Source organism: Papilio xuthus, unplaced genomic scaffold (genome assembly GCF_000836235.2).
Source record: "Papilio xuthus unplaced genomic scaffold, Pxut_1.1 DF827679.1, whole genome shotgun sequence".
In the NCBI taxonomy this organism is placed as follows: Eukaryota; Metazoa; Arthropoda; class Insecta; order Lepidoptera; family Papilionidae; genus Papilio; species Papilio xuthus.
Window position 1 is genome coordinate 75264 of NW_013530970.1, and position 25353 is coordinate 100616.

Here is a 25353-nt window from a genome sequence, read left to right on the forward strand (position 1 = left end):
CGCGGCGCGCGACGGCGGAGAGCACATGACGCGCGCTACTTCCAGAATACGGACTTATCATCTCAATATCTGACAAAATCTGTTTAAAATCAATTGCATAGTGCACAGCACACAATATATCTGTTTCACGTACATTTCGCGTAAATTATTGTTTGATTAAAGTGCAAGTGTAGAAAGGTGTGTGTGGATATTGCAAAGTCAAAGACGAAAGCAAACTAAGATGTGTGGGGCTGGTGTGTAGGTGAGTCACAATTTAGATAGAAGTGAAGTCTGTAAACTGATTTGTATTTGAGAACATATAATTGTTTCATTCACTGCATCGATAGCTGGTTGTCTTAAAATAATTAATCTGTCATAGTGATATATTTTTAATTGCGATAGCAACCATTATTTAAAAAAATTATATGCCTGTAAATGGGGGAGGGGCTGTACACATTTTTTTATGAATTTTAGAAAAACAAAGAATATGTTATTCAAAAAATGTACTCATATGATGAAAACGTGCTCACAAACACACAAACACGAGAGCACGAGTCCTCGTGCTAGGTGAGGAAAATAAGACAAAAAGGAACTTAAGCTAAAAATTTAATGCTTACCTTAAATTAATTAAACTTTGTAAGCAATTATTATAAATAAAAAAGAACAGCCACATTCCACCTCTCCCGTTATTATAATTAATTTGGTGACAACTAATTTCGAAATGTTTCAAGACATTGGAAAAGATGGTAAATTGGTAAATATTGTGGTGCTGCATCTCTATATCGCAATTATCTCAATCAGGTATACCCCCCCGCCCCCCGCCCCCCTCCCGCAGCTCGCAGAATGTCGCTGAAGGAGGCTGAGGTGGGGAGGGAGGGGAGGGAGGGGAGGGAGACCACGAAGGTCGTCGCAGTCCATCGATAAGGGTTATCCTCGAAATACTTTCCTGGTTTCCATAACTTATGAAATTAGGAGCACCCTTGGTGTTACAAATTGTAATCAAATCGAGATATATTTGTGCAAAAAGTTTTCTAATCATATAAATTGTTGTTTTACCTGGCATTTGTTAAATTATTATCATAAACTTTGATAATAATACTCGTATTCTATTTTAAACTTAAAGTTTTCTATGAAAACTATACTTTAAAATATTAAGTATTAAATAGCAGATAGATAGAATATTAAATAGCAGATCTGAAATGTCATCAGAGGTTAGTATGGTATGGATATGGAGAGCAAGTATGGTGAACATACTGTGATAACCCCATCGTATGAAATTAGACAGGATGACGACGACGACAGCAGAACTCTGTCAGTTAGTGGTGGAGGTGAGCGGTTCCGTTATTGTACGATCTAATGTCTGAAGGGATGAATTGTGTATGTAGTGAGTGGAGCGGGGATCAGTTTATAATAATAAGAAGGGTATGTGGCCGGTTTCCAGGAATGATAGTATAGCAGAGCGGGGCGTGCGGGGCGAGCGGGACGAGCGGGTGCGAGCGGGCTGCGGATATGGGCAGCCTGCCGGAGCTGGCGGAGCGAGCGCGGCCGGCGACCCTGCGCCCCGCCGCGCGCACCACCTCAGATCCCCACCGGCACCGCACCCTCGCCGGCGCCGGCGCCCCACAGGTACATTCCTACCTCCCGACCAATATAAACATAATAATGCGTGGAATACACATAAAATATATTGTTGGCTCTTTAACATTTTTTTTTTGTAATTTTTAAGCTCCCCGTGCACACTATATATAAAAAAGAGTGGCCGTGGCGGAGGGCGAAGGCGCCCATCCGGGGCTTGGCCCCGGGAGGTGGAGGGCGGCGGCGCGACTCCGCGGCATCATCGGTGGGCGCGGCGTCGGTGCGGAGGCTAATAGCGCGTCCGCCGGCCCCCGTGCCGCGCTCCGCCGTGGTACGCTTCACGCTGCTGTGTGTGGCGAGCGGGCTATGCGCCGCCGCGCTGCTCCCCTTCACGGCGTTCGCGGGCGCGGAAGCGGGTGCGGCACCGCTGGCCGTGATGCACGCGGTGGCGGCGGTCGCGGCGCCCCTTGCGCCCTCTCTAGTGCAACGCGCGGGACCGCGTCTTGTAGTAACAGCGGCGCACGCGCTGGTCGCGGCGCTGGTAGGCGCGCATGCGCTGGCGCTGCCGCTGTGGGCACTGCTCTCGCTGTATGCGTTGTGCGGCGCCGCGCTGTCGCCGTCGTCTCTTGCGTTGAGCGTGTCGGCAGCCGCGCTGTCGCAGGCGGCGGGCGACGAGAGCCGGCGCCGAGTCGTGCTGCGGCGGGCGTTGCGCGGGCTGCGTGCGGCACAAGACCTGGGCCTGGTGGTGGGTGCGCTGCTTTTGGGCGGCGCCCTTGCCTTGTGGCCGGAGGAGCCGACTACGGTCGCGTTCGGCGACAATATCACGGCGACACGCTGGCCCTCGCCGGAGGATTATTACATCGAAGACGACTACGAGGTTCTTAGGCTGCATTATTTTGAGACGATGGAAGCCTTCTTTGTCTTTAAAAATGCATATAAAACTTACTTGTTTATTTGCAGGAGCGCACGTGCGGTGCGGCGGGCTGCCCGCAGGTGCGCATGATTTTGGGCGGCGCGGGTCTAAGCGGTGCAGGGCGACGGGCGCTAGCCGCGTGCTGGGCTGCGATTGCGCTAGCGGGTGCGGTGCTGGCGGCGGTGGGGGCCAGCACTAGCGCCGCCCCGCCCGATGCTCGCGCCGCCATCGCTGATCCTCGTGCAATCCTCGCCGCGCCGATGGGATTGTTTATAGGACTTCAACAGGGTTTCATTTATACATCATATATGAGGGTACGGACTATTATTTATATACTTTATTGAACACCACTTAAACATACAAATTATTCTTTACAGTAAAAACTTAGAGGAGTATAACGTGAGCTTTTGTGGCGTGCAGTGGTACGGCGTGTGCGTGGGCGGGTGGGGAGGCGCGTGGCGTGCGCTGGGCGGTGCGGGCGCACTGCAAGCGTTGGCGGCGGCCACGCTTAGCATGGCGGCGGCGCGCGCGGGGAGCGCGGGGCGCGCCCTGGCGGCGGGGGGCGGCGCGGCGCACGGCTCGTTGCTGTTGGCCCTGCTGCGCTGGCGTGCCGCGCGCTCAGACCTGGCACTGCCCGCGGTGGCCGCCGCCGCTTGGGGCGCGTGCGGGGCGCTCTGGGATGTCCTGCAGGTACCCACATTTTTCAGTGTATTCAATCAGCCATCATATCTAGTAGTTACACTATTTTTGTTCGTCAGTTTAGACGAGTCCTCGCCGCCCTCTGAGGATCCGGCAGATGTCAGCATGAAATCAAAACGACAATAAGATTTTACCATGTGTGTGTGTATATTGTAGTGCGGGCTGTGCGTGGGCGGCAGCGGCTGGCGAGGGCCATGGGCGCTCACGTTGGCGGCTCGGCACGCGGGGCTGGCGCTGGCGTGCGGTGCGCGACGCGTGCTGTGCGTGCGCACTCAGCTGGCGGGCCTGGCGCTAACGTTAATCGCCGCGCTCGCCTCGCACGCCGCGCTCGACCTGCGCCAGCGCCGCGCCGACGCGCGCCGCACCTAGCGCCGCCCTCGCTCCCGCTCCCGCTCCCCGGACGCACCCGCAAATGTTTTTGTATTACAAGGCAATGCCTTCTCTGAATTGACGGACGTTGTCGACGCCGTTGACGGCGAGGTGAGGGAAGTCAGTCCCAAAGTGCTCAATGTGAGCTCTGGCAGGGTGTCTATGGCTCACGTGGTCGGGGTAACTGCCGGAGCAGTAGTTGTAAATGAACATCCAAACAAAGTATTGCAGCAAGATCGTCACGACATACCTAAATGTGGTGGAGAGGAGTTACCGTCTTCCTCGTTGGACGTGGGGGATGCAAGTGTAGAGTGTGTCGGTGCTAGCGTGGGTGATGTTTTGTTGACAAGTGAGGTTTGTTAGTTGTGTGAAGTGCGTCGCGGTGCGGTGTCGGCCGCGTGTCGAGCGCGCTCCGGGCCGTATGCAGACTCCCATTCGTAGCGTATAAACAAGTAATCTTAATGTTTTTTACGGTCACGTTTGTACACACGACACGACACAACATGATTTGTAGTCATATTCGAGCTTAACTCAAATTTCAACTGAATCAAATATAAAACAATTATGTATGTATAATATTCGTATAACTCCCATGGCAGCCGCGCGCGCAGTCGGCAGTTCCTCTCTGTGTCAATGTTTTTTAAACTGTGTGTTATATAAATGTGTACAAATAAGAAATACGTTTTATATTTGGCACTAAAATAAGAAAATTGTTGTTTACCGAAGACTAGACACGTATATCTGAGTAAATTATTGTACATTTAATTCGTCATTTACTGAGTCCGCGAACTTATTTAGGTATTTGACTGTAACAATAATTTACTTGTACCTACTAACCAAGTAGTTTGATAAAAATAACTTACGCGGGTTCAGTAGGCGACGTGTTAGATGGTCTGTTATAAAATGAATAACTTATATGTATATTTAAGGTTGTATGTATGTATGTATGTATGTATGTATGTAGAATCCAACACTATTTTTCCACCGGCTGAAACTAGCACTGAAAACATTTCTATTAATAATTGTATATTGTAATGTACTCGTAAGTTATAAATCCTGACATACCACTTCTACAGACATACATTTAAATAATAAAACAATGTTTTATTATCAAAAATATAGACAAACCTTTTATGAAGTTGTCAAATCTATCCCACTTTCACAAGTCAAACTAGTACAAGGATCAATGGAAGTACACGAACATTACCCTTTTATCTTGGGGAGTTTAACAGTTTCTGAAGATCTGTTCTGTTGTCAGCGCACACGATCATACTAAATACGTTTCACATTAAATTAGTTGCAGCATGTAGATATACAATATTTTGCAATCAATTTTACGTATTTTAAAGGTTTTTGTAGGAAGTAAACATTTTGTCAAAGCATTTGGTAACTAGAGTTGCATTTATAATAATACTTTTTTGTATCATCTTTTATAAAAATGTTTAATTTTTCCCGTAATTCGTAAGCGTGTGAAAATATATTATTTTTGTTGTATTTTTTTGAACTTCATTATCAGGGTTAAAATAATTAATAAAAGAATATAAAACCATCAAGAAATGTGTTTTAATTACAAACTGTTTTTTTTTAATATTAATCAATGAAAAATATACACTTAATTATAATAAATTTATTATAAGTAATATAATTTACCGCTGATACAAGTGCAATACTTTGACTTTAAACTATACTGTAGTGTAGTACAGTTATAACAATAACGCAAGAGAGGTATGGTCACTGTAATAGTCAGGAATGCAAGTGTATGACATCCATTCCAACATCTGTTTATATATACAAAGTCAATAGAACAACCGTATCCATTGATTATTCTGCAACCAAACCCAAGCATTTTGTTTACCAGAAATGAGGGAGACGACATTAACTAAGGTATTATTTAGATTGATAAAGTTTTAAGTAAACAAAGAAGTAAAGTTTATTGAAAATATATCAAGATAACAAATGTTTACTTAGTTGTATGATGTTGTCTATACTGAGTCATTGCACTGACTTGTGTCAATTACTATAATATTATTTCAAGCCTCTTATTAACTCTGCACTGTAAAAAATGTAATCAGCAATTTCATTAGAAACATAAAAACACAAGAAGATTCGTGTTATTTTTATATATTCCCGTCATTGTATTTAATTTTATAATATAAATGAAATAAGTGATCGTGTGCCAACAAACCTACCTACCTACAAGTTTGTAACATAACATTTTATTATACACGAAATAAAATTATTTGACTGTTCATTCGGTTGTTTTTAATTTAAAAAAAAACCTTATAAACACCAAAAGGACCTCTGTAATTTTTTTAAATTGTTGTCTGTCCGCAGTGCTGCGACTTTGAAGGAAATAATGTACGCGAATACATTATAGGCTACTTTTTTCTTTTTTTTTAATTTTACGCTGACGAAGTCGCGGGCGAATACTAGTCGTTAAATTCGACAAATATACAATAAGTTTTCAACATGGTTCATTTTTAAACCACGCCGACCGACAGGATAACTTCTGGTAACTAAAGATTTGTATTTGTTTCGGTCCTGGTACACTTCTCTCGCTTCTGCCACATTCATGCATGTAAGCATTCACACGTACTTTGTTGCAGCTCATAATTCATTTTCAAACTGTACAAATGTAGCAGATAATGTCACAGAGTTTGAATAGATAGTCACAAAATAAAATACATTATGCAACATTAACAGTTACTTTATTTATTTTATGATAAATGAAGTTCCACATAAATACATTGAATCATTGAACAGTTATCAAGGTTAATTGCACAATATATATGTAACTGTGAATTGTTGGGACAATCACCATCCATAAAAAATAGGAAATTGAAAAATAAATAAATATAAAACAATCCTACGATGTCTTTTTTATGCCCAGTTTACATTATTCCAATCCAGCTATAGAATCTAACGCTGGATTGCAACTGGAAAAATATAAAAATGATATAAGCTCCTGACAAAGTAAGTAAACAAACTCTACTAATAGACACACAACTTTTAACACAATATAATTGATTCTCATACACTTCAATACAACAATGCAATCGCAAACAATTTTAACAATAGTTATAAATTAGTACAAATTATTAGAAGGTTAAGCATTTACTGTAAAGAACTAACTAACCTATATGACATAAAACACTGTAAATTGTAACAAATTGTGCAGGCGAGTTTATAATAATGAATAACAAATGTATTGCAGTCTTCACAGATTTGTATCATTATAACGTAAAAATATTAATATTATCAAGTAATTTCCGATCGACACAATACTTTTTACTACAAATATATATATATATCACAAAAGCTCAAAATAAGTGAGTGGCGTGCTGTATAAACGTATTACTACATATGTATTATTAAATTAGTTTATTCGCTCTACGTAAAATAGTTTATGGTATATAACATACAATTGTAAAACTTTCAGAACATTGATTATGTAAAATTATTGTTTCAAATTCAATCTATAGGTTTCATCAATTTCCTTTATTTATTATCAATTTATTAAGCGCTCAATGTACATAAGTTAAATCCTAACAAATTAATAAAAACTATTAACCAAATAATTTAAAAATTATATAAGTTCGAGGTTTCAGTACAGACATATGAAATTTTTTAAAAATTATCGCTATATAAAACCTACAAAATGTTATTATCTGTCGTGTAAATTGTAGTCTCAAAACACCTTGTGGAGATGGGTCACTATATATTTTATTATAATTAAACAAGGAAATATAAGTAATAATATATTTATAAATGTAATGTCTCGCCTGAACAATATGTCGTGTTATATATATATCTATGGACAGTAACATACGAACTTCACTACAAACATTATTGTCTGCCTACATTAGCTTATGTTAAACATTATATTATGTAGAAAATACTTTTAAATAAAAAACAAGGGACAGCTTACAGCCATCGGATTAAAACAAAGCAAGTTACAAAAAACAAAAGAAAAACAAATGTTTAGTATTATTTAAAAAAATAACTACACAAATTGATGAATATAATCGATTTCAAAGTAAATTAAATAAAGAATTTTGTAAACACGTGATAACATTTATTTTTTAAACATCAAGTTGTTGCAATAATCTACCCCTAATTGTAATTTAAGTGGCGGCTGCTTGCAGGCAGCTAACAACTGGCGGCCATCTTGTCATCACTGTCTCAACTTGTTTAAAACGAGTCATCATTGCTTGGGAAAGATTGTGAACAGGATACCACATTACTTTACAAATAAATTGAAGGTTCAACTAAGTTCGAAGGCGTTTGTTTACTCCGCACCGCACGTAAAAAGAACTTCAATAAATAAATTTACGTGCCTTGTCAGCTAATGATCAAGCAATCAGACATAAGTAAACGTGTTATTGGAGAGACGGCAACATGGCGAGCTCCCGTGTTAATTGTGTAGGTGGTATTGTCCTTTACTTCCCTCAAAATACAGGGCTTTTTTTTAATCACTTTCCCTCCCAGATTAAAAAAAGATAGATGTGTATTTTTTTGCGTTTACGAACTCAACTGAAATATGTAAGTGATTTATTTTGCTGTTTTTGTTTCTAACAGCTTAGGTTTTAATTTTTGTGATATGGTTTTATATCGGCATACAGCAGCAATAAGGATTACAATTTCAATGTATAGTTCATGTTGTATTGCTCATATGAAATGTGTGTGCTTGTTTAAAAAAAAGGAAAATAAAAGAAAAAAAATCAAAACAATGTTGTCTTTATTTCATGTCTAATCGTAATCTATAATTAACATCACAATAATTAGCGAAGATAATCAAATAAATCATACACTTAAAAATAAATTAAAAACAATATAAAACAACCTAAAAACACGATTTGAACAAATTAGGACGTCTACGTAGTACCAGCGCGGAGAGGTGCGGGGCGGGGTGGGGCGAGGGGGGCAGTGTGTGTCTTCACTTCGTTATGACCTATCTTATTTAGTTAATTATATTTTTAGGAACATAAAACAATTATATAAAATATCGTCGAGTGCAAACTTCATTCTGCAGATCGATTAAACGTGATTATAAAACAGACACTGCAATAAAAATCATCATATTAAATATCTCTATAATTATAAAGTTGAAAATGAGAACAAAAAGAAAAAATATTACAGTACAATCTCAAATGTCAAGGTAAATGCAAAAAACTTCGACTTATTGTGTGTTTACTTAACAAGAGTTTCCAGTCAATCAGTTGACGGGGAATGAGAGTTATCAAGTGTTAAATTACAACGCGTGGAAATAACATTTTGTTTAAGTTACAATTTAAATAATCCGAGATACGGTGCTTTTGTTTTTTCGACTTACTCAGGATTTTTACTTAATAAGGATGGAGTTACTGAGATTCCACCTTACAAAGTTTTCATAATACTGAGTGAACACCCGGCTAGTAGTTCCTACAAATTTATCCTGGGTTATCATTCCTTTTTCGTTATTAAGGTACATCGTCACCCCGCGACTACCGCACTTTATACCTCCTCACTTTGTATATGCAGATAAACAGGATTCCCAAATACATAAAGAATAAGGCTGCTCTGTACCTGCGCAGCAATGGGACGTAACGCACAATAAATAAACACATAACTTAACGAGATTTAACATTAAGATCTGGAACAGAGAAATGCAATGCAGAGTACATTGTTTGGTGAACACTGAGCACACAGCTTCACTCTGCGACACACACACACACACACGCACACCTCACACAATCAAACATTGACTGTCATCTTACTTAACTCTTTCTCTCTCTCTCTCTCTCTCTCTCTCTATTACAATCTGTTTTCTCCTTCCTTTTCTCAGATGTGTTTAAATTCCTAGTCCAAGAGTCAATGGTTATGAATGGTGGCCGTGCGTACTGTCGCCTTCACAAATGTTACACCAAATTCTAAATAAATAATGCATTTTAATACGAACATGTCATACGAACATTTTTATTGCTTCATTGTATCATTTAATTCTCATGAAATTCCCGCTTCAATTTAATAAATATGTAATACCAACAATAATATATCTAAATTAATTTCTAAAATAAATAATTCAAATGGTTTTCATTTTTATATAATAAAATAAACAACTTTTGTAAGAAACTGTACTTGTAGAAGTTTTTTGAGAATTTTGAATACTCAAAGATCGTTTCATACGTAATTATATAGAATAGAATAGTCTGCGTAAATTGTAATACTGAATAGAGACAGCGACACTTGTACGTGTGTGTAAATCATAAAAGAAAACCAAATGTTCACTTCAAACATGTCCATTAAGTAATAAAGCGCGGAGTTGTATCATGTTTACAATCAAACCGATGCACTTTTACTATATCGCCTATTTATTAACTTTATATTTTGTCACAATGTTAAAAAACGGTTTAAATCACAAACCGTCATTAGATCACAAATATTTCTATACGTTTGAAATTAATTAATCAAAATAAAGACTAGCTCCTTGTAAATTCCTATCGGTTTCAGTTTCCGGGACACTTTGGGCCGCGGGGAAACTCACTGCCGGCAAACTACAAGCGGATTACGTTCCTAATTAAGTTTAGTTTCCCGCTGAAAGTATCACAAGATGGCGGACATGATGCGAGTGCGCCGCCGCTCCCCCGCCTTACACCGGCGTGTAGCGACCCTCCGGCTTGTAGAACAGCTGGCCGCTGAACAGCCGGCGCCCGATCTCCTTCAGCAGCAGCCCCTTCTCCTTCTTGATCTTGGCGAGGAAGCCGCGGTTCTCGTTGGCGCGCCGCGACAGGTAGGGCAGCACCTCCTCCACCGGACCGTACGGCACGTACTTGTATGCCGAGTAGCCCGCCTGACCTGCAGACCGACCCAACACAACCACCTCGTTACATGCCTGTCCTCGGTGCCACCTGCGGCCCCACCGGCACGCCACCAGCACGCCACCGCGCAACACTCACCCAGCGGGAAGGTGATGTGGTCGCACATGCCGAGCAGCTGGCCGAAGCAGACGACCTTGTCCCCGGGCCCGATGCCGCGCTCCTTCATCAGCTGGATGGCGTAGCGCACCGTGTCCTCGTTGTGCGAGGCCACCATGATGCCCAGCCGCGGCTCCTTGCCCTGCGCCTGCGCACACGACACGCACACGACACGCGTTAGCTCGGGGCAGCATCAGGTGGCACCGTGTGGTGCGCCCCGCGCCGCCTGCGCACTCACCTGCACGCGGCCCAGGATCTCTGCGAGGCAGCGGTGGAAGGAGGCGGTGGTGGCGGCCACGCTCTCGCAGGTGGGGTCCTCGTAGCCCATGGCGGCCGCACGCGCACGCTCCTGTACATACGTGAAGTAATGAGTTGCAGAGACCACATCAGCTAGGCGGAAAGGGCGGGAGTGACACGCCGCAGAGAGGGGCGAGGTACCTGCTCGAGGTATGCGCCGCGCACGAGTTTGGCGCCCCAGTAGAAGTTCTGCCGCTGCGCCTGCTCCAGGTCGGTCAGGATCTCCTGGTAGGTGCTGCGCAGGTACGTCTGGTACGTGTTGAACACCACGAACTTGTCCTGCAGCACACGCGAGCGCAATCAGTAATGTGGAGGAGGAGGAGGAGGAGGAAGAAGAGGAGGAGATCGGGGTAAGCGTGAGAGCGTCACCTTGTTGTATCTCCTCATCATCTCGAGGCAGATGCGGGAGATGGCGGGCTGGAAGTAGGTCTGCTCGGCGTCGACCATGACGCGCACGTCGGCGTCCTTGGCCAGCGTGATGATGTGGTTGAGGCGGCGCAGCATGTTGCGGAACATCTCCTCCTCCTTGGGCGAGATCTGGGAGATGAGGCGCCGCATCTGGCCGGTCTTAGGGTCGGGCACTCGGAACGAGTCCGACAGGTTCATGTCCTTGTCCAGGATGTTGGACCACGGGAACAGATGCACGATGCTGCAACGTGCGCGACCGCATTGTTACTATACTGGGTCAATAAACCCATTAACATATATTCACCTAATCTCGTTGTGATCGATTTTTATTTTCGGATGTTTAGGATAACAAAATTTGGCAATTACTACATGGGGATTTTATGTGTAGCATTGTTCCTCACGGTTATTATCATGTGCTCAATATTTATTTGGCATCAACTTGTTATATTTGGGTACAATTTTTCGAGCTATTGACCGTTATCTATTAGATTATAGCAGCCATCTTCCGCTACGGATAGTCAGTTGCCGGCGCGAGACCCAGGGGAATGTAGCGTTGTTAGGCCGGCGCAGTAGGGCGCAGTTGGGCGCAGTTGGGCGCAGTACGGCGCAGTAGGGCGCAGTACGGCGCAGTTGGGCGAAGTAGGGCGCAGTACAGCGCAGAGCACACTGGGGTGACATGTGCGCGACAAGCCAAGCTACTACAATGTGTTACGTCACTGTCTAGCACATACAGACTTAAGATTCAGCTCTAGCGGCACAGCGAAACAAACATTTCTCATTCTTTTTTTTTTTCAAGCCAATTCACATTCGACAATCACTTAGATGCGAGGGTACGTAGAAATTCCGATGCCAAGTTTCGAGTCGCACTCGGAGTTCCTTCGCAAGTTTGCATTGGGAGTGAGGGGGAGGAGGTAGGGGGTAGTTAGCGACGTTACGAGACAACCCTTACGAATCTACAAGTCGCCGCCACTGACCGGTCCCACGGGAATATGTGCAGCACGCTGAAACACCACCACAACACCTCAGCTGCTGCTCGTACTCATACTAATGGCGACACTGACCGCTGTGTCACAGCGATTCATCTTTGGGGGACTATACAGAGAGGCGGAAGTGGGGTCTGGGCTTCTCAATCGTCAGGATACCACAACTCTGTGAGGTCGTGGCACTATACAGAATCCCTCGCAATCGATTTTCTTACGTCGATAGTTTACAATTGTGCAAATAAATAAGGAAAAGATCATCGCAGAGTACTGCCAAACTAAGCCATTAAATAGTTCTAGAAGACGTGAGCTTGATTATAAAGTGGAGGAATAAAGAAATGTGTGCAGCGGTTACCCCTCCTTGTCCGAGGTGATCTTGCGCATGAACTCCTGCACCTCGGGCTTGTTGCCGTGGTCACCGAAGTACCGCTGGAAGTCCTCGATGGTTTTGTGATGCGTGAGGACGTTGCCGGTACCGCCCGCGATCTGCTGCATGTAGTTGCGCGCGCGCATTATCACCTCTGACAGCTGGAGCTGGAATGCACCAAAGAATGCTTAATGTCAGGAGGATTGTTGTTGTTGATGTTGGGCGGCAAGGAACAATACTACGTAAACGTATAAGCACGTCAGATGTTGAGATCGATGTTATTACTTACAAGTAACTGGGGCCTTCCTAAAGCGGTGAGTTTGATGGCCATCAGACCCGTGCTCTTGGTGATACCTGGAACATTCAATATAAATCAAAAGTTATGTGAGACCGAGACAGTGTGACAGTTGTGTTGGTGCTGTGCGTACCGGCGACGGCTTCGATGCTGCGCAAGAAGTGCTCCATGTTCTTCTCGCAGGAGGCCTCGTTGAGGTAGAAGTAGGTGCGCGCGCTGGTGACCTTGTAGCGGCGGTCGGCGAAGCGCTGCTCCACGTGGTACTGCCGCAGCTGACCCTCCTCCGCCGCGTCGCCGCACGCCGAGATCGACGCGCTGCAAATGATACGTTTTACGTCATCAGAGACTTTTCAATATAATCCAGTCAATTCTAATAAATAGTGGTTTAACTGTATCAATCTGTCTCAAGTTATTTATAAAATACCTTTTTTATTTAACTTATTTAAGTATTATTGTTAGCAGTTGACTAAAAACGATTAGCCCGTTTAGTTAATTAGATTTGTAGAAAGAACAGAAATAATATTACTACCAGATTATAAACAACTGTGAAATTACTGCGTGTCTTTATAGCTTCTTATTATTCATTATACTTTTGCAGAATCGCTGAGCTACCTTCATAATGAGTTGCTAAAAATAACTTCATTTTGGAACACCAATAAATTGCGGTCTCGATTAAGATTATTTTGTCATATTTCCGTACATGCTCGGAAATAAACGCTATTTTTCATAATACTATGGTAATTCGAGGAGTTCATCAGCTAACCTAAATTCTACTTTAGCAAATCTACGATGGTTCTATGTAAATTAGTCAAGGTAGCGTTATCACCAAATCTGTGCAAACATTGCAACAAACAACCGCGTTCCGACACACGCTTGTGATCGTAAACAACACATTTTATACTAAAGGAAAATCTCTAATAAAACATATAGTTGTACTACACATTATTTTAGGTTCAGCTTACAATTTTACTTCTGTCATTGTTATATATATGGGAGTGTGTGTGTGTGTCTGTGTGTATGTGTGCGCTACATACATCAGCACGTCCAGCTCAAGTTTGTATTAAAACATTGATGTTGAATGTTTAATAAAATAATGTCTTGCAACAACACAGACACCTCACTATTAAAATACAATGTAAGCCTATTGTACATATATAATATCTATAATTTACTAGCTGTCGCCCGCGACTCCATGCGCGCACAATTAAAAATTATTAGTAGCCTACGTGTTTCTCCAGGCTATATTCTACGTGTATGACAAATTTCAGCGAAATTCATGCAACCGTTCTGGTGATACCTTCTAACAAACATCCAAACATTCGCATTTAATATTATTAGTAGGATTAGAAGCAGCCGTTTAGAACACGTGACCGGCGATATCTCAAAGATTTGATACTTAGAACATACAAGACAAAACAATGTACATTGTAAATTGAATTCCGATTAATAATTAGGAGTTAATTGTGATATGAGTTGTGGACTGATGCTTCGAAACTTATTTAACAGTTGCGGTTTTTTTGCATCATTATATTTATATTAATAGAATAATGAAAGAAGGATTACGATATGCAAACATCTATTTAAGTAAATATATTCGTGGGTTAATAAAAAACATTACAAAGTTTTTATATGTGATATGACTTTTAGATTTGACCTAGTATCGTAAATCTAACAACTCGAACAAACTTAGCGAGTGCTGCACAAAAAATAGATCCGCTAACACGGTCACCTACAAACTGCACGAGCAATCATTTTACCACGTATTACCACCGTCTCCACAATAGAGCAAGCTGTCTCTACTACTATGTGTGCTGAGCTGATGGAGGAAAAAAACTGACAAATAATATTAGGCAAAATGCCAGATGTCGCTTTCTAATGTAAAATAGATACATTGGCAAGCTTACACTCACCTACAAACACTGATTTATTATTTAGGTCAAAATTTGAAATTAATGTTTTAACATTTGCTTCAAGTTTCTATTGTTAGCAAAAAAAATGTACCATCGAAATGTTTGTAAAAATTAATAATCTACTAGTTTGATTCGAGGAAAAAAAGCTAGTTTGTTTTTGGTACAACAAGGTGGGATATCAGATATTTTTCAGAAGCCAATATGAATCTTTATTTTAAAGTACATCGGTTATGTTGTGTTAATTGCTTTCAAGCTTGATGAGTAACTACTTGAATGTTCGTATTGTTGATGATATTATTATAATATTAAATTTGAGTGACATCTGCAGCAGCCAGTGATGTCAGGTGAGGTCGCGTCTTGTGTGTGTGTCGTGCGTCGTGCGGCGGACAATCAATTACATGGTGGCCGCGGCTTGCGGCGGCAAATTAAATTGTGCGCGTCGACACTGCGCGCGTGACGTCACCTCACTACTGTCATATATCACCCGAAACTATCGATTGCTTTACGCACCGGCACAACACAATATAAATCTTAATGCTCTACAATAAAGTTGCATATAGATTAAAGTATCGATCCAAGTCCATTGCGTCTATGGACACTGTCGAAGCCGTTTCGTATATTTTAACGGTCAAAAAATTAAATTTTGCTCTAATCCAGTAAACTTTTTAACTAATATTAATGTGGAAAAGAAATAGTATAAGGCTTAAAACTTATAGGCTTTCAAGAATTTATCTTTAAAATGTAGAAAGGAATGAGGCTTCAAGCAGCGCTTTATTCATTTAATAAATGCGACCTGAATATGAAAACCGCATAATTTTATAAAAAGCAAGCTTTTTCTCAGAAGCAGGAAATATGGAGCTGCAAAAGAGGCTTTCTTTTTTTCGAAGTCTTTATGTTTTGAGAGCAGAGCGAGTTGCCGCTTTGCCATCAGCCAAGTTAATGAAGTACTGCAAAATATTTCCGTTTAGCTTTCAGTGGAAAGTTGAAATTTAAGAAAATTAATAATGAATTTTATATTATAAGTGAAATTTGTAGTACAGAAAAGATTTGATGCCAACCTACGTTGTGTAATTTGGGAAAGGAAATATACGACACAATCATTCAAAATTGACTATTGTATATTGAAAAAGTATATCGCTATTGTGTTTACTTCCTCTTTTGTATCATGCTTTCTATTTTCCTGTCTCTTTAACACTTGTAAAACGCCAATAAAACCTTTCATTATAATATATTTACGTTACAGTTAAGTTATCTCAATGATAAAACAAGATGACGCAAAGAATTCTGTAGCTTTTCATCTGAACACATATTTACGTACGACACCGCGCCGCACCGCGCCGCTCGCGTCTGCCTCATTGTCTTTATACAATTGTACTTATATTTTTAACATAAAATAATGAAAACAATAGCTGATATTGACATTATATGAAGAGCAACATAAACATCTGTAGTGTGACTATAAATTTTGTTAAATTGCTACAAATGAAGAAACAAATAAATTTAAGTTTTGATGAGGTGTTTTACAAGAAAAAGACCGACATAATGATATGACCTCGTTGAATAGCATTGTCGGTTGGTGACAAACAATATTACAATTGTCGAGTAAAATACAAAAATAATGGTAACATATAGAACCATTTTGTAACTTAAAGATTTCGTTACAACGCCGTAATTATTGTATTTAGTAGTGTCAGTATTTTTGTAATGATTTTAAGCCGTAATTTGCGTAATGAAGGTCCAATGTTCGGGACAAGACGAGTACGATGCTAATCCTACACGAGTCATAATGAAGCACAATGTACAGTCACTAACATTGTTGTGTCCTCTCTAACGACACAATCATGAGAAAATTGCCCTCGAACCAGCACTGCAGTCCGTCTCATTCACACTTGCAGAACCAACGCAGTCTGTTTCACTCTGACTCGTCTCGCAAAAACAATAGAAGGCATTCGATAGCGCGGCTAATTAATGTAACCGTTTTCTTTGAATTTTTAAGATAAATAGTTGGATTTTGTCATATTGTAAAGCAGTTAACAAAGTTAACATAGCTCCTAAAGAAGCATTTAGTTCCGTCACAGCAATCACAATATATTTATATTATGCAAACGTGATTGTTGAGTTTCCCATGAAAATATCAATTATTGTATATCTTGTTTAATACGACAATACTTTGTTATAATATAATTATGAGGAAACATGTCTCGTAACATAACACAGGTTCAAGGACACTGGCATAGATAAAAAAATGAACTTAAAATTGTCGTCGCACGGAAACACAAGCCGAGAAAATTAATTATACACGATCACACCTTAAATCTATAATACTTTAGGTAATGAGAGCCGTGAAGGTCATATTAACAGAGTTATATGAAAAACAATAAGTAACATCCGCTTCTTACGCCAAATCATTTGTCTCCATTGTTTTGGATATTGTAGACTTTTATGAGTGCGCGAGAGCACGTGTAGACCATAGACAATTACATCACCATGGCAACCAATGCTTGGCACATAATACTGGCAACCCATGCCTATTCTCCCGAGAGGCACATCCCTTGACGACAGTTGTGTTAAATTGCGAAATTATTGCACAGATTTCTCTATTTATAGTTGTGTCTTGCGCCTGTGTTTGTAAGCTCACCTGACTTCTCTCTTCTCCGCCTCCTCCTGCGACAAGTCCTCCTCCACGGAGTAATCCAAGATGGACTTCACTCCGAACGAGCGCAGCCTGCAACACAAACAAACTATTGGCTAATAAAGTGGATAAATGTGTTACAATTTCATAGCATGTCGCATATGACCGCACAAAATTATAACGTAGGATTTATAAAAAAAAACTTTAATTAAAAAAAAATAGTGTTGGTCAATATACGCGTATAACAAATTCTTTTGCCAATCAAAGCGAAGCGCCTTTAAACAATTATAAAAATGTAGATATAAACAAATGAATTAAATAGAATACTGACTTATTTCGCAAATTGAGATATGAATAACGTAAAACAATTAGTGGACGACATCCATCATTTTAAGCGCATGACAGATAGTAAAACAAAATACATAATATGTAGTAAATAGTAAATACTAAATAGTTTTGTATAATTAGTTCGCAATAATAAAAAGTTGTGACGAGAGTCAAACAGAAGCGAGGGCGTCCTTGAGTCGGTTCCGAGCGTAGCTTCACCGTTTTGTCCCAAAATTACATTTGGAATTTTTTACTATATGGAAAGTTTTGTGCCGTTTGGCAAAACATCGCGTCGCAAATATTATTCCAATGTGTCAGGTGCTACATTATTTATATAATGAGTTGTTTCTTTTATAAATTGATACCATTTTCGTTTATATTTGAATTGATGTTCAGATAAGTAGTGAGTCAGATCTGTGTAACCTGTTTGACTAGGTCGTCTATAAAAGGCTAGGTCGTATTTCGAGTTAACTTGCCTTGAAATAAGCACATTTATTTAGTAATAGCCACAATTTGATATCTAAATTAATCATAATAATATCAAATTGTGGCTATTACTAAATAACTATTATACATGTATAATTTAAATAATTTGTTTTGTGTTATTCTACACTATATTCTACATCCGTGCCAAATTTCATAGTGATTCATTGAGTCCTTCTGGAGATAACTTCTAACAAACATCCATCCAAACTTTCGTAATAGTAAGAAGTAAAATAGTTAGAGCTGCAAGTATTACTTTGGAAACTTTTATCTTGCACTACACAAGGTTAGTGAAGGCGTTACCTCTCAATGGTGGGTCGGATCTTGTTCTGGTCCTCACCGGCGACGAACTGTCCGTAGAAGGTGGCCTTCATGATGGCCTCGAACAGCCGCTGGCCAACCACCTGGCGCAGCCGCTTCATCAGCTGCAACAAAACACACCTTCTGACCACATGATTCACTTTGCTAACAGTACTTGTAGTGTAAGTGTAGTGCAAATATTTCTACAAAAATCGGTGCGAAAAGTATTTTTGTGATTTTTATTTTACTTTATCACATAACTGTAGTATATTCCGTTTTAATAATAAATTAAGGTATTGTAGTTCGGCTTATGCTTTGAACATTTACCTGTTTAAAACGTTTTAATATCAGATCTAAGACATATGTATCGTTATCCAAAATTCTGTAGAAAATACTTGAATATCTAATGCGGTATACATTGTTTCTAATTTGATTACAAATCTTTGTTGCAAGAAAGGACACAATTAATATTACTTGCGAGGTGTAAAGCAATTTATTGTACACTACGCGCCCCAAGTCGTCTGTATGTCACCTAAGTATTATTATTTTCAAAGTCTTTCTATCGACCGAGACCCGATAGAGTGAGAGCTAATCCTAGTTTCCTAAGCCTATTATGTCCTATAATAAAATAAAATACTAATCTCACATTAGAAGTTTACTGAAGCCCATTAACATTGTATACTCTAACAAAGATATCTGAACCGGTGAGAGTGACGCTGCTTCGTAGTTGGTTCTGTCGGAATATATATAAAACCTATGTCTAACATACAAAATGACGTAACAGCTACAAAGAGGATTTTGTGACATTTTTTGTCGTTGATAAGAGAGCGCTAGTAAGGTGTCATCATTTAGTGAGACTTACACCCATCAGTTTAAACAGCCTTGTCGGTTTGTACACAATGGAACAGTTCGAAGATTTATTTTTTAAAATTTTTAAATTACCGACTGTCGTTTTTTATAAAAATAGTTTATAAAATTATTGTATGAAATATGAACCGCGCCTACATATTATGTGATGAAATGTTTTCTCGCGTAATTATAATAAATATGTTAAGTGGTTCATCAATCATCTTCAAACCGATCTATTAATACACCTTGTTTCTTAAATAACCTCAACGACATTGAAGGTAACATGTTGGTATGTTAATACATGATACAGACGTGACGTCGCATCATTATTGGTTCAAAAAAGGTGCCTTGAAAATGCGTATTCAATTGTTTTGCGATAAAGGCAAGTGTCGAGAACACAATACGTCGCCAACGTCACAGCTCTCAACCGGCGACGATTGTGTGACCAGCTGAATGAGCCCGCGGTCGTCGGTCGCCGGCCGCAACACTTACATAACACTACCCCACTCGCCTCTCGCCCCTCGCGCTTCCCCCTGCGCACACCACTTTGTAAATTATTGACGTCAATCGATGTCGTCGCTTCAACTAGCAATGATGTAGGATTTCACACAAAAACCCTTCAAATTATTCCTATAAGACAAATTCGGCACCAGTAGCGCAGATTATTAATTATCCTACCCTATTCATAGTTGTTAACGTAAGCTACGTCATTTGAGGAACAATTTCTTGTTATGTGACTTATTGGTGTTAAGAAATGCCCGGGCAATTTAAGAAGGCACATTTAGAAAATCTTAATAAATCAAATAGCTAGGTAAAAAGACGCCGCACGCGCATTGAATCATCTGTCATCAGAGCGCGAGGCGCGCGCCCCTTGTCTGTGCGAAAGTGAAACTCCTGGCGCATTGTAATTGGCTCGTCGCCATCTTGCCTTGTCATGCCAATGGATAAAAAGATATTAGAAAAAGTATTATCTCCTTTCCCTTTTTCATACTTACGGTCGTGTGAGATAATTATGCATGCGACATTAGTCTGACAAAAAAACAGAACCTAGTTATTAAAATCGGCTCATTAAAATATATCTAGGCATTGCTGACTTATCTAGGATTTACCCGGACTGTTGAGTAACTAATGAAATGTCATGTTGTAATGACACAGTTACAATTTCGTCATAAACATATGCTTACAATTATAATAAGTTATTTTACCTTGCTTGTGGTTGTACAGTACCCAGTGCCGGCGCAAGATGGATTTTACAGGGAAAATGTACTGTAATGTTACATGATAAAGAGTCTTGTTCCCCATTCATTGTGTAAAATCCAATGCTAGTTTTATTCACAACAAAGTTACGACGATCACAAAAGTGCAGATGCGTGATGAAAGAATGAGACGGCTCAGCAGAAAAGTTACATCTAAGTCTAGAACATGCTAGAAAAAACTTATTCACACGAAATTAGATAATGTCAATATGATGTTCACGTAAAATATAAAACACTTTTATACATGTGTTCGTTTAACACAACAACAAAATGAATTCGACCGACATGACGACAAATATTTGTTCGCCCGGTATGGAAAAAATCAAGATTCGTACAAATATATCACATTTGTGTTAATTCCTATTACTACAACTGATTATGTTTAAGACATTTAGGGCACAACTATGCTAATAAGTTATGTAAACTCGTTAAATTCGGACGACCTTGACTTTGAACTCAACAGTATATTTATAAAGTAATTTACATCTTTCTAGAATGTACCGGTAATGAAACGCACAGATTTCTAGCTCTCTTATATAACAAATGTATGTAAGAGTAGTTAATACTATGGTAAAGAAGAAGGCTCTGTAGAGAAAAAGACAGGACGACGATAAGATTACAATTGATTGGTGACACGAAAATATTATTATAACAAACAGTAAATGTCGCATTGAACGATAGTGAAATCTCCCGCTGGAATAATTCCAAGTAATCACCTCATCACTAAGCTCCCGGCGCGGCGATGTCGCACCACCGGGATACCTCAATATGAAACTTGTTTACATGTTGTTAGTTTCGCATACTAATGATTTATCCATGTAATTCAAGTTCGTAGATCGACAGAAACCAGTTTAATCTCGTTTTTTTCCTTTTAAACATGAACCAATATCGTGTGGTAAAGCTGACCACAGTCCAATCAATGTCCCGTAGAGGTTAAATAAAGTGAAAACTATTATGTTAAATGCATAAATGTAAATATCTTCGAGCTTAAGATAAGCTTTCGTATCTGTTTAACCCAAAGTGGTAAAATGCAAAAAAAAAGAATCGCGCATTGCTTTCATATTGGCCAACAGTCTTCATACGCCCTGAGAGAGATTTTTGGTGTCATGGGAAATCTTGCAAAGACGGGGTACCGCAGGTGCCGCTTTATATCCTACGCTGCCCCCTTATTCCTGGCGCCCTGGGCGGTCGCCCTATCTCACTCTACCCTACCGTCGCTACTGTTAATGTGAATTTTGGCTGTAGCCATCTGTAGATGAAGTGAAGCCAGCTTAATTCTTATAACTGCACATCCGGAACAAGCTGTGTTTAAGCTAAATCTGTACACAAATAAATATATTCATCTTTTGTTATAATTAACATAAGCTTGATTTGAAATCTATTCTCGATTTAAGCATTAATTTTCGATCACCTAAATATATTGACCAGTCTCTTGCCTTCCTATAGGACAGATAACAAAGTTACGAAGAAATGTGTTATCTGCTTAATTTATTTTCCTCTACAGGGACGCCGTTAAGTCTGAGACGACATATCTCACTATCGTTTTTGTTTAAAAGTCATCGTCAGTTACACAGAATAAAATAACAAACATTAATCTTAAACAACAATAAAAGAAAGCCCAATTCCACTCAACTACTATTTATTAGCCCGTGCAAATATTACATACTTTTATGACATTAGACATTCTCAGAACGTCGCGACTGATATTTGCATTACCTGTTTTTTATTTACAGAAATTAACACGATTCGTTAGCGTGACACCTCGTCGTCGGTGTTGTCGATGGCTGACACTCGTAACCACAGAGACGTGGACATGTTCTCTCTCTCTTCCATATGTACGTTTCGTCATCGTCAATTATGTCAAAATTAGTATGACATTTTTGGCGTACTTTATTTCCGATTATAATACAAATGTTGTTGATAAGGATACGATGGTCATTGTCATAAATATTCGTGCTAGGATGAAAGGTCCTTAAATTTTGTAACAATAACGAATTCAAGGGTACAGTAAATGTTACCTATAATTGTTTAATTAAGACGTCGCTAGGTACCTATTAAGTTCGCTTCGATGTTGAACACAATTTTAAATTCTCCATGCTAACGTGCATGATATACCGAGAGCGAAGGCGACTGTACAGTGTGATCCGAATTCTCTATGATCAGATTTTGTTATGTATTAATAACGTAGAATGACTGGACATAAAATAAACGTAAGAAATGATATTTATTCAATTACAGTTGAATAAATAATTTACATTTTTATTACATACTTAAAAGATTGAAATTATGTTTGTTTACTGAAACATTTATTGTTTATATAAAAGAACAATCATCCGGCGCGTGGAGATTGTATATTAAATAAATAATATTGCATAAAAGTATTATTTGGTGTAGATAGTGTTAGATAAGAAGTCAGACGCGCGGCAGACTGTGCGGTGAGTCATGTGTGCGGTGTGCGGTGTGTGGTGGTCACTGCAGCTCAGTGCGACAATGTTTAATCAGTAGTAAGTCGCAGCTATCAGTCCTCAGACTTTCGCATTCAAGACGTAGATAAAGCACGTAGGTAAACTAAAGCTTTATGAATGTGTGCTCACAGTAGGCAATTTTAGATGCTGACTGGCTGTCGCCCGCGACTTTGTCAGCGCGGAGGAGAAATAATTTATAGTATGCCGGCATGCATCAGCTACCTTCCCATCAAAGACCTGTCAAAAAGGACCAGCCTTTTCGGAGATTACCCGGAAATTGCAGATTTGAGGAATAATAGACAGCAAAAAAACTGGAGTACATAGATTTGGGTTTTTTTTTAATTTGACGGACACCCCAACTTTATTCATATGTATGTACGACGTTGTGAGACCAGTGTAGTACGTAAATTATTTAGTCTACTAGAGTCATGTAACAATAATTATTCAGCTGATAATTTGAAGGAATTAGTTTCAGATTTGTGTAAGGGCACTGCAGAGCCCACGCCGCCGCCGACGCGTTTGCCGTTTACATAACGAAGCATTTTTCCGTGGGTCATTAAGTATTACATAAGTTGCGAATTACGTGATTCATGGCTGTGTTACTAACAAAACTAAATATATTTTACTATATACATTATAGAAACTTAAATATGTATACACGCGCTCACGACTTCTACACCAAAGTGACGTACAGATACAGTAGCGGTCATTTCTTAAATTGGGGGTTTTAACATATTTTAGCAAAACCATTTTCAAAAAATCTATATTTTCAGAAGAATAGTTCTACTGCTGAAAGTCGTCAACAAAGATATTTGTAGCTTTAATAGTAACGTAGGTAAACCAGCGCACAAATGAACCTAAGATCACGCAAAATAATCTCTGCCTACCATAGACGAATATAGTTGTTATAATAAAAAACAGGATTTAGGTTTTCAGGAAGAAATAAATCTTACGACTTTCGCGTTTATACAATCGCTGTGAAAATATTTTGAAACAATTAAACATTCGTGAATATTTCTAGGTCGCTGCTTCAACAAACCTTATTTACTTTGGGTGTTATTTATTAGTAAATAAAGACGTCATTCGAATTGAATTGGACAAAATTCAACTTTATAATCCACTGTTCCAGGGACATATTGCAATTACGTCTGAATATTTTTACACTTGCCGTCGTATGTACATTGATGTATTTTGTTTTATTCATGCAGTACACGTATATTTTTTTAAATGTGATAAACATATCGGAGATCTCTAATAAATTAAATCTAGAGTCAGACAAATCAGACGCTAGAATGATCGCTCGAATCGACTCGTTTCTCGTTTTTCCTCCATGTTTGTACAAGTTGTCAGTTCGCACGGCTGCAGCGGCAGTGGGCAGTGGGCAGACGGCAGCCGGCGTCGCACAAATGCCATTGATACGAGTACCGGCGCCATTCACCACGCCCGCGACCGGCACACCGCGCCGCAACCGCACGCTCAGGTTTTATGTAACGCGAGATCATTCCACCCTGGCCCGTCACATATAATACTGGACAAGTTTTTGCTCGGCCTCAGGGGCCCGGCGCATGCGCGACCCACATCCACACCATAAGCCGACGCAACCATACATTTTCATTCAAAAACCACAAATTGATCGTAACTGGCTGCGGTCATATACGGAAAATCAAGACTGACAAACAGTTTGCGGTAGTTGAGTGTTAAAATGTTCGTGTTAAGACCCGCCCGAGACAACAGTTAAAGATGGGGAGACTCTCCGTTTACGTAACGTAACATCTTGGAGATGACAAAAGCATAGTCCAGCCGGCGCGGCGAGCCGCTGACGTGCCCGCATAGCACCACGTGGGGCCGCGGCCGTGTCGCGCGCTGCGCCGCCGAATCAAATTCAAGGATACGACTACCGGTTAATTTTAGAGGCGTCTTACAACCGCGCTAACAATACGCCGCTCGCCTTACGTAAGAGCGAGCCATCGATCCCCTCGCACTCACCATGTCGTTGTTCTCGACGATCCAGTTGATCGAGCATATCTGGTAGACGAGGTACGCCCGCACCAGTTCGCTGGTTTTCTTGCTCTTGAAAGCGTCGCGGGGGCTGTTGAAGGTGAGGTCGAGATCGTCGGTGGTCCGGGGCGACGAGGAGAACGCCCGGAGGCCCCGGGGCGCGTTCGTGGCCAGGCGGCGCAGCAGGGCCATCGTGAGAACTCCGCGCACGGTACTCGATTCGACTGCGACGCGACCACCGTGTGCGGCAGCCGGCTGACAACTGGATGACGTGCGGCCGCGGTGCGCTCGATGCGGC

The 25353-nt window shown here is 40.5% G+C and overlaps 2 protein-coding genes across 3 annotated transcripts; one reads left to right on the forward strand and one right to left on the reverse strand.

Annotated features, from left to right (window-relative positions):
- Window positions 1–3535, forward strand: LOC106117536 (uncharacterized). The gene is made up of 6 exons (XM_013311897.1): window positions 1–241; window positions 1421–1605; window positions 1706–2431; window positions 2515–2781; window positions 2888–3157; window positions 3323–3535. Exons 2-6 carry the CDS (start codon window positions 1489–1491, stop codon window positions 3533–3535), a joined length of 1593 nt encoding a protein of 530 aa, XP_013167351.1. The 5' UTR covers window positions 1–241; window positions 1421–1488.
- A 5636-nt stretch (window positions 3536–9171) lies between these two features.
- slgA (proline dehydrogenase slgA) lies at window positions 9172–25353 on the reverse strand. 2 transcript variants are annotated; one of them, XM_013312302.1, is made up of 12 exons: window positions 25044–25353; window positions 18491–18612; window positions 17384–17470; window positions 12969–13150; window positions 12830–12894; window positions 12529–12707; window positions 12168–12194; window positions 11155–11434; window positions 10927–11064; window positions 10727–10837; window positions 10471–10636; window positions 9172–10369 (listed from the first exon to the last, which is right to left on the reverse strand). In XM_013312302.1, the coding sequence occupies exons 1-12, from the start codon at window positions 25245–25247 to the stop codon at window positions 10164–10166; spliced, it is 1767 nt and encodes a 588-aa protein (XP_013167756.1). In that variant the 5' UTR covers window positions 25248–25353; the 3' UTR covers window positions 9172–10163. The 2 variants fall into 2 exon arrangements, with proteins under 2 accessions (XP_013167756.1, XP_013167757.1); XM_013312303.1 differs by lacking the exon at window positions 12168–12194.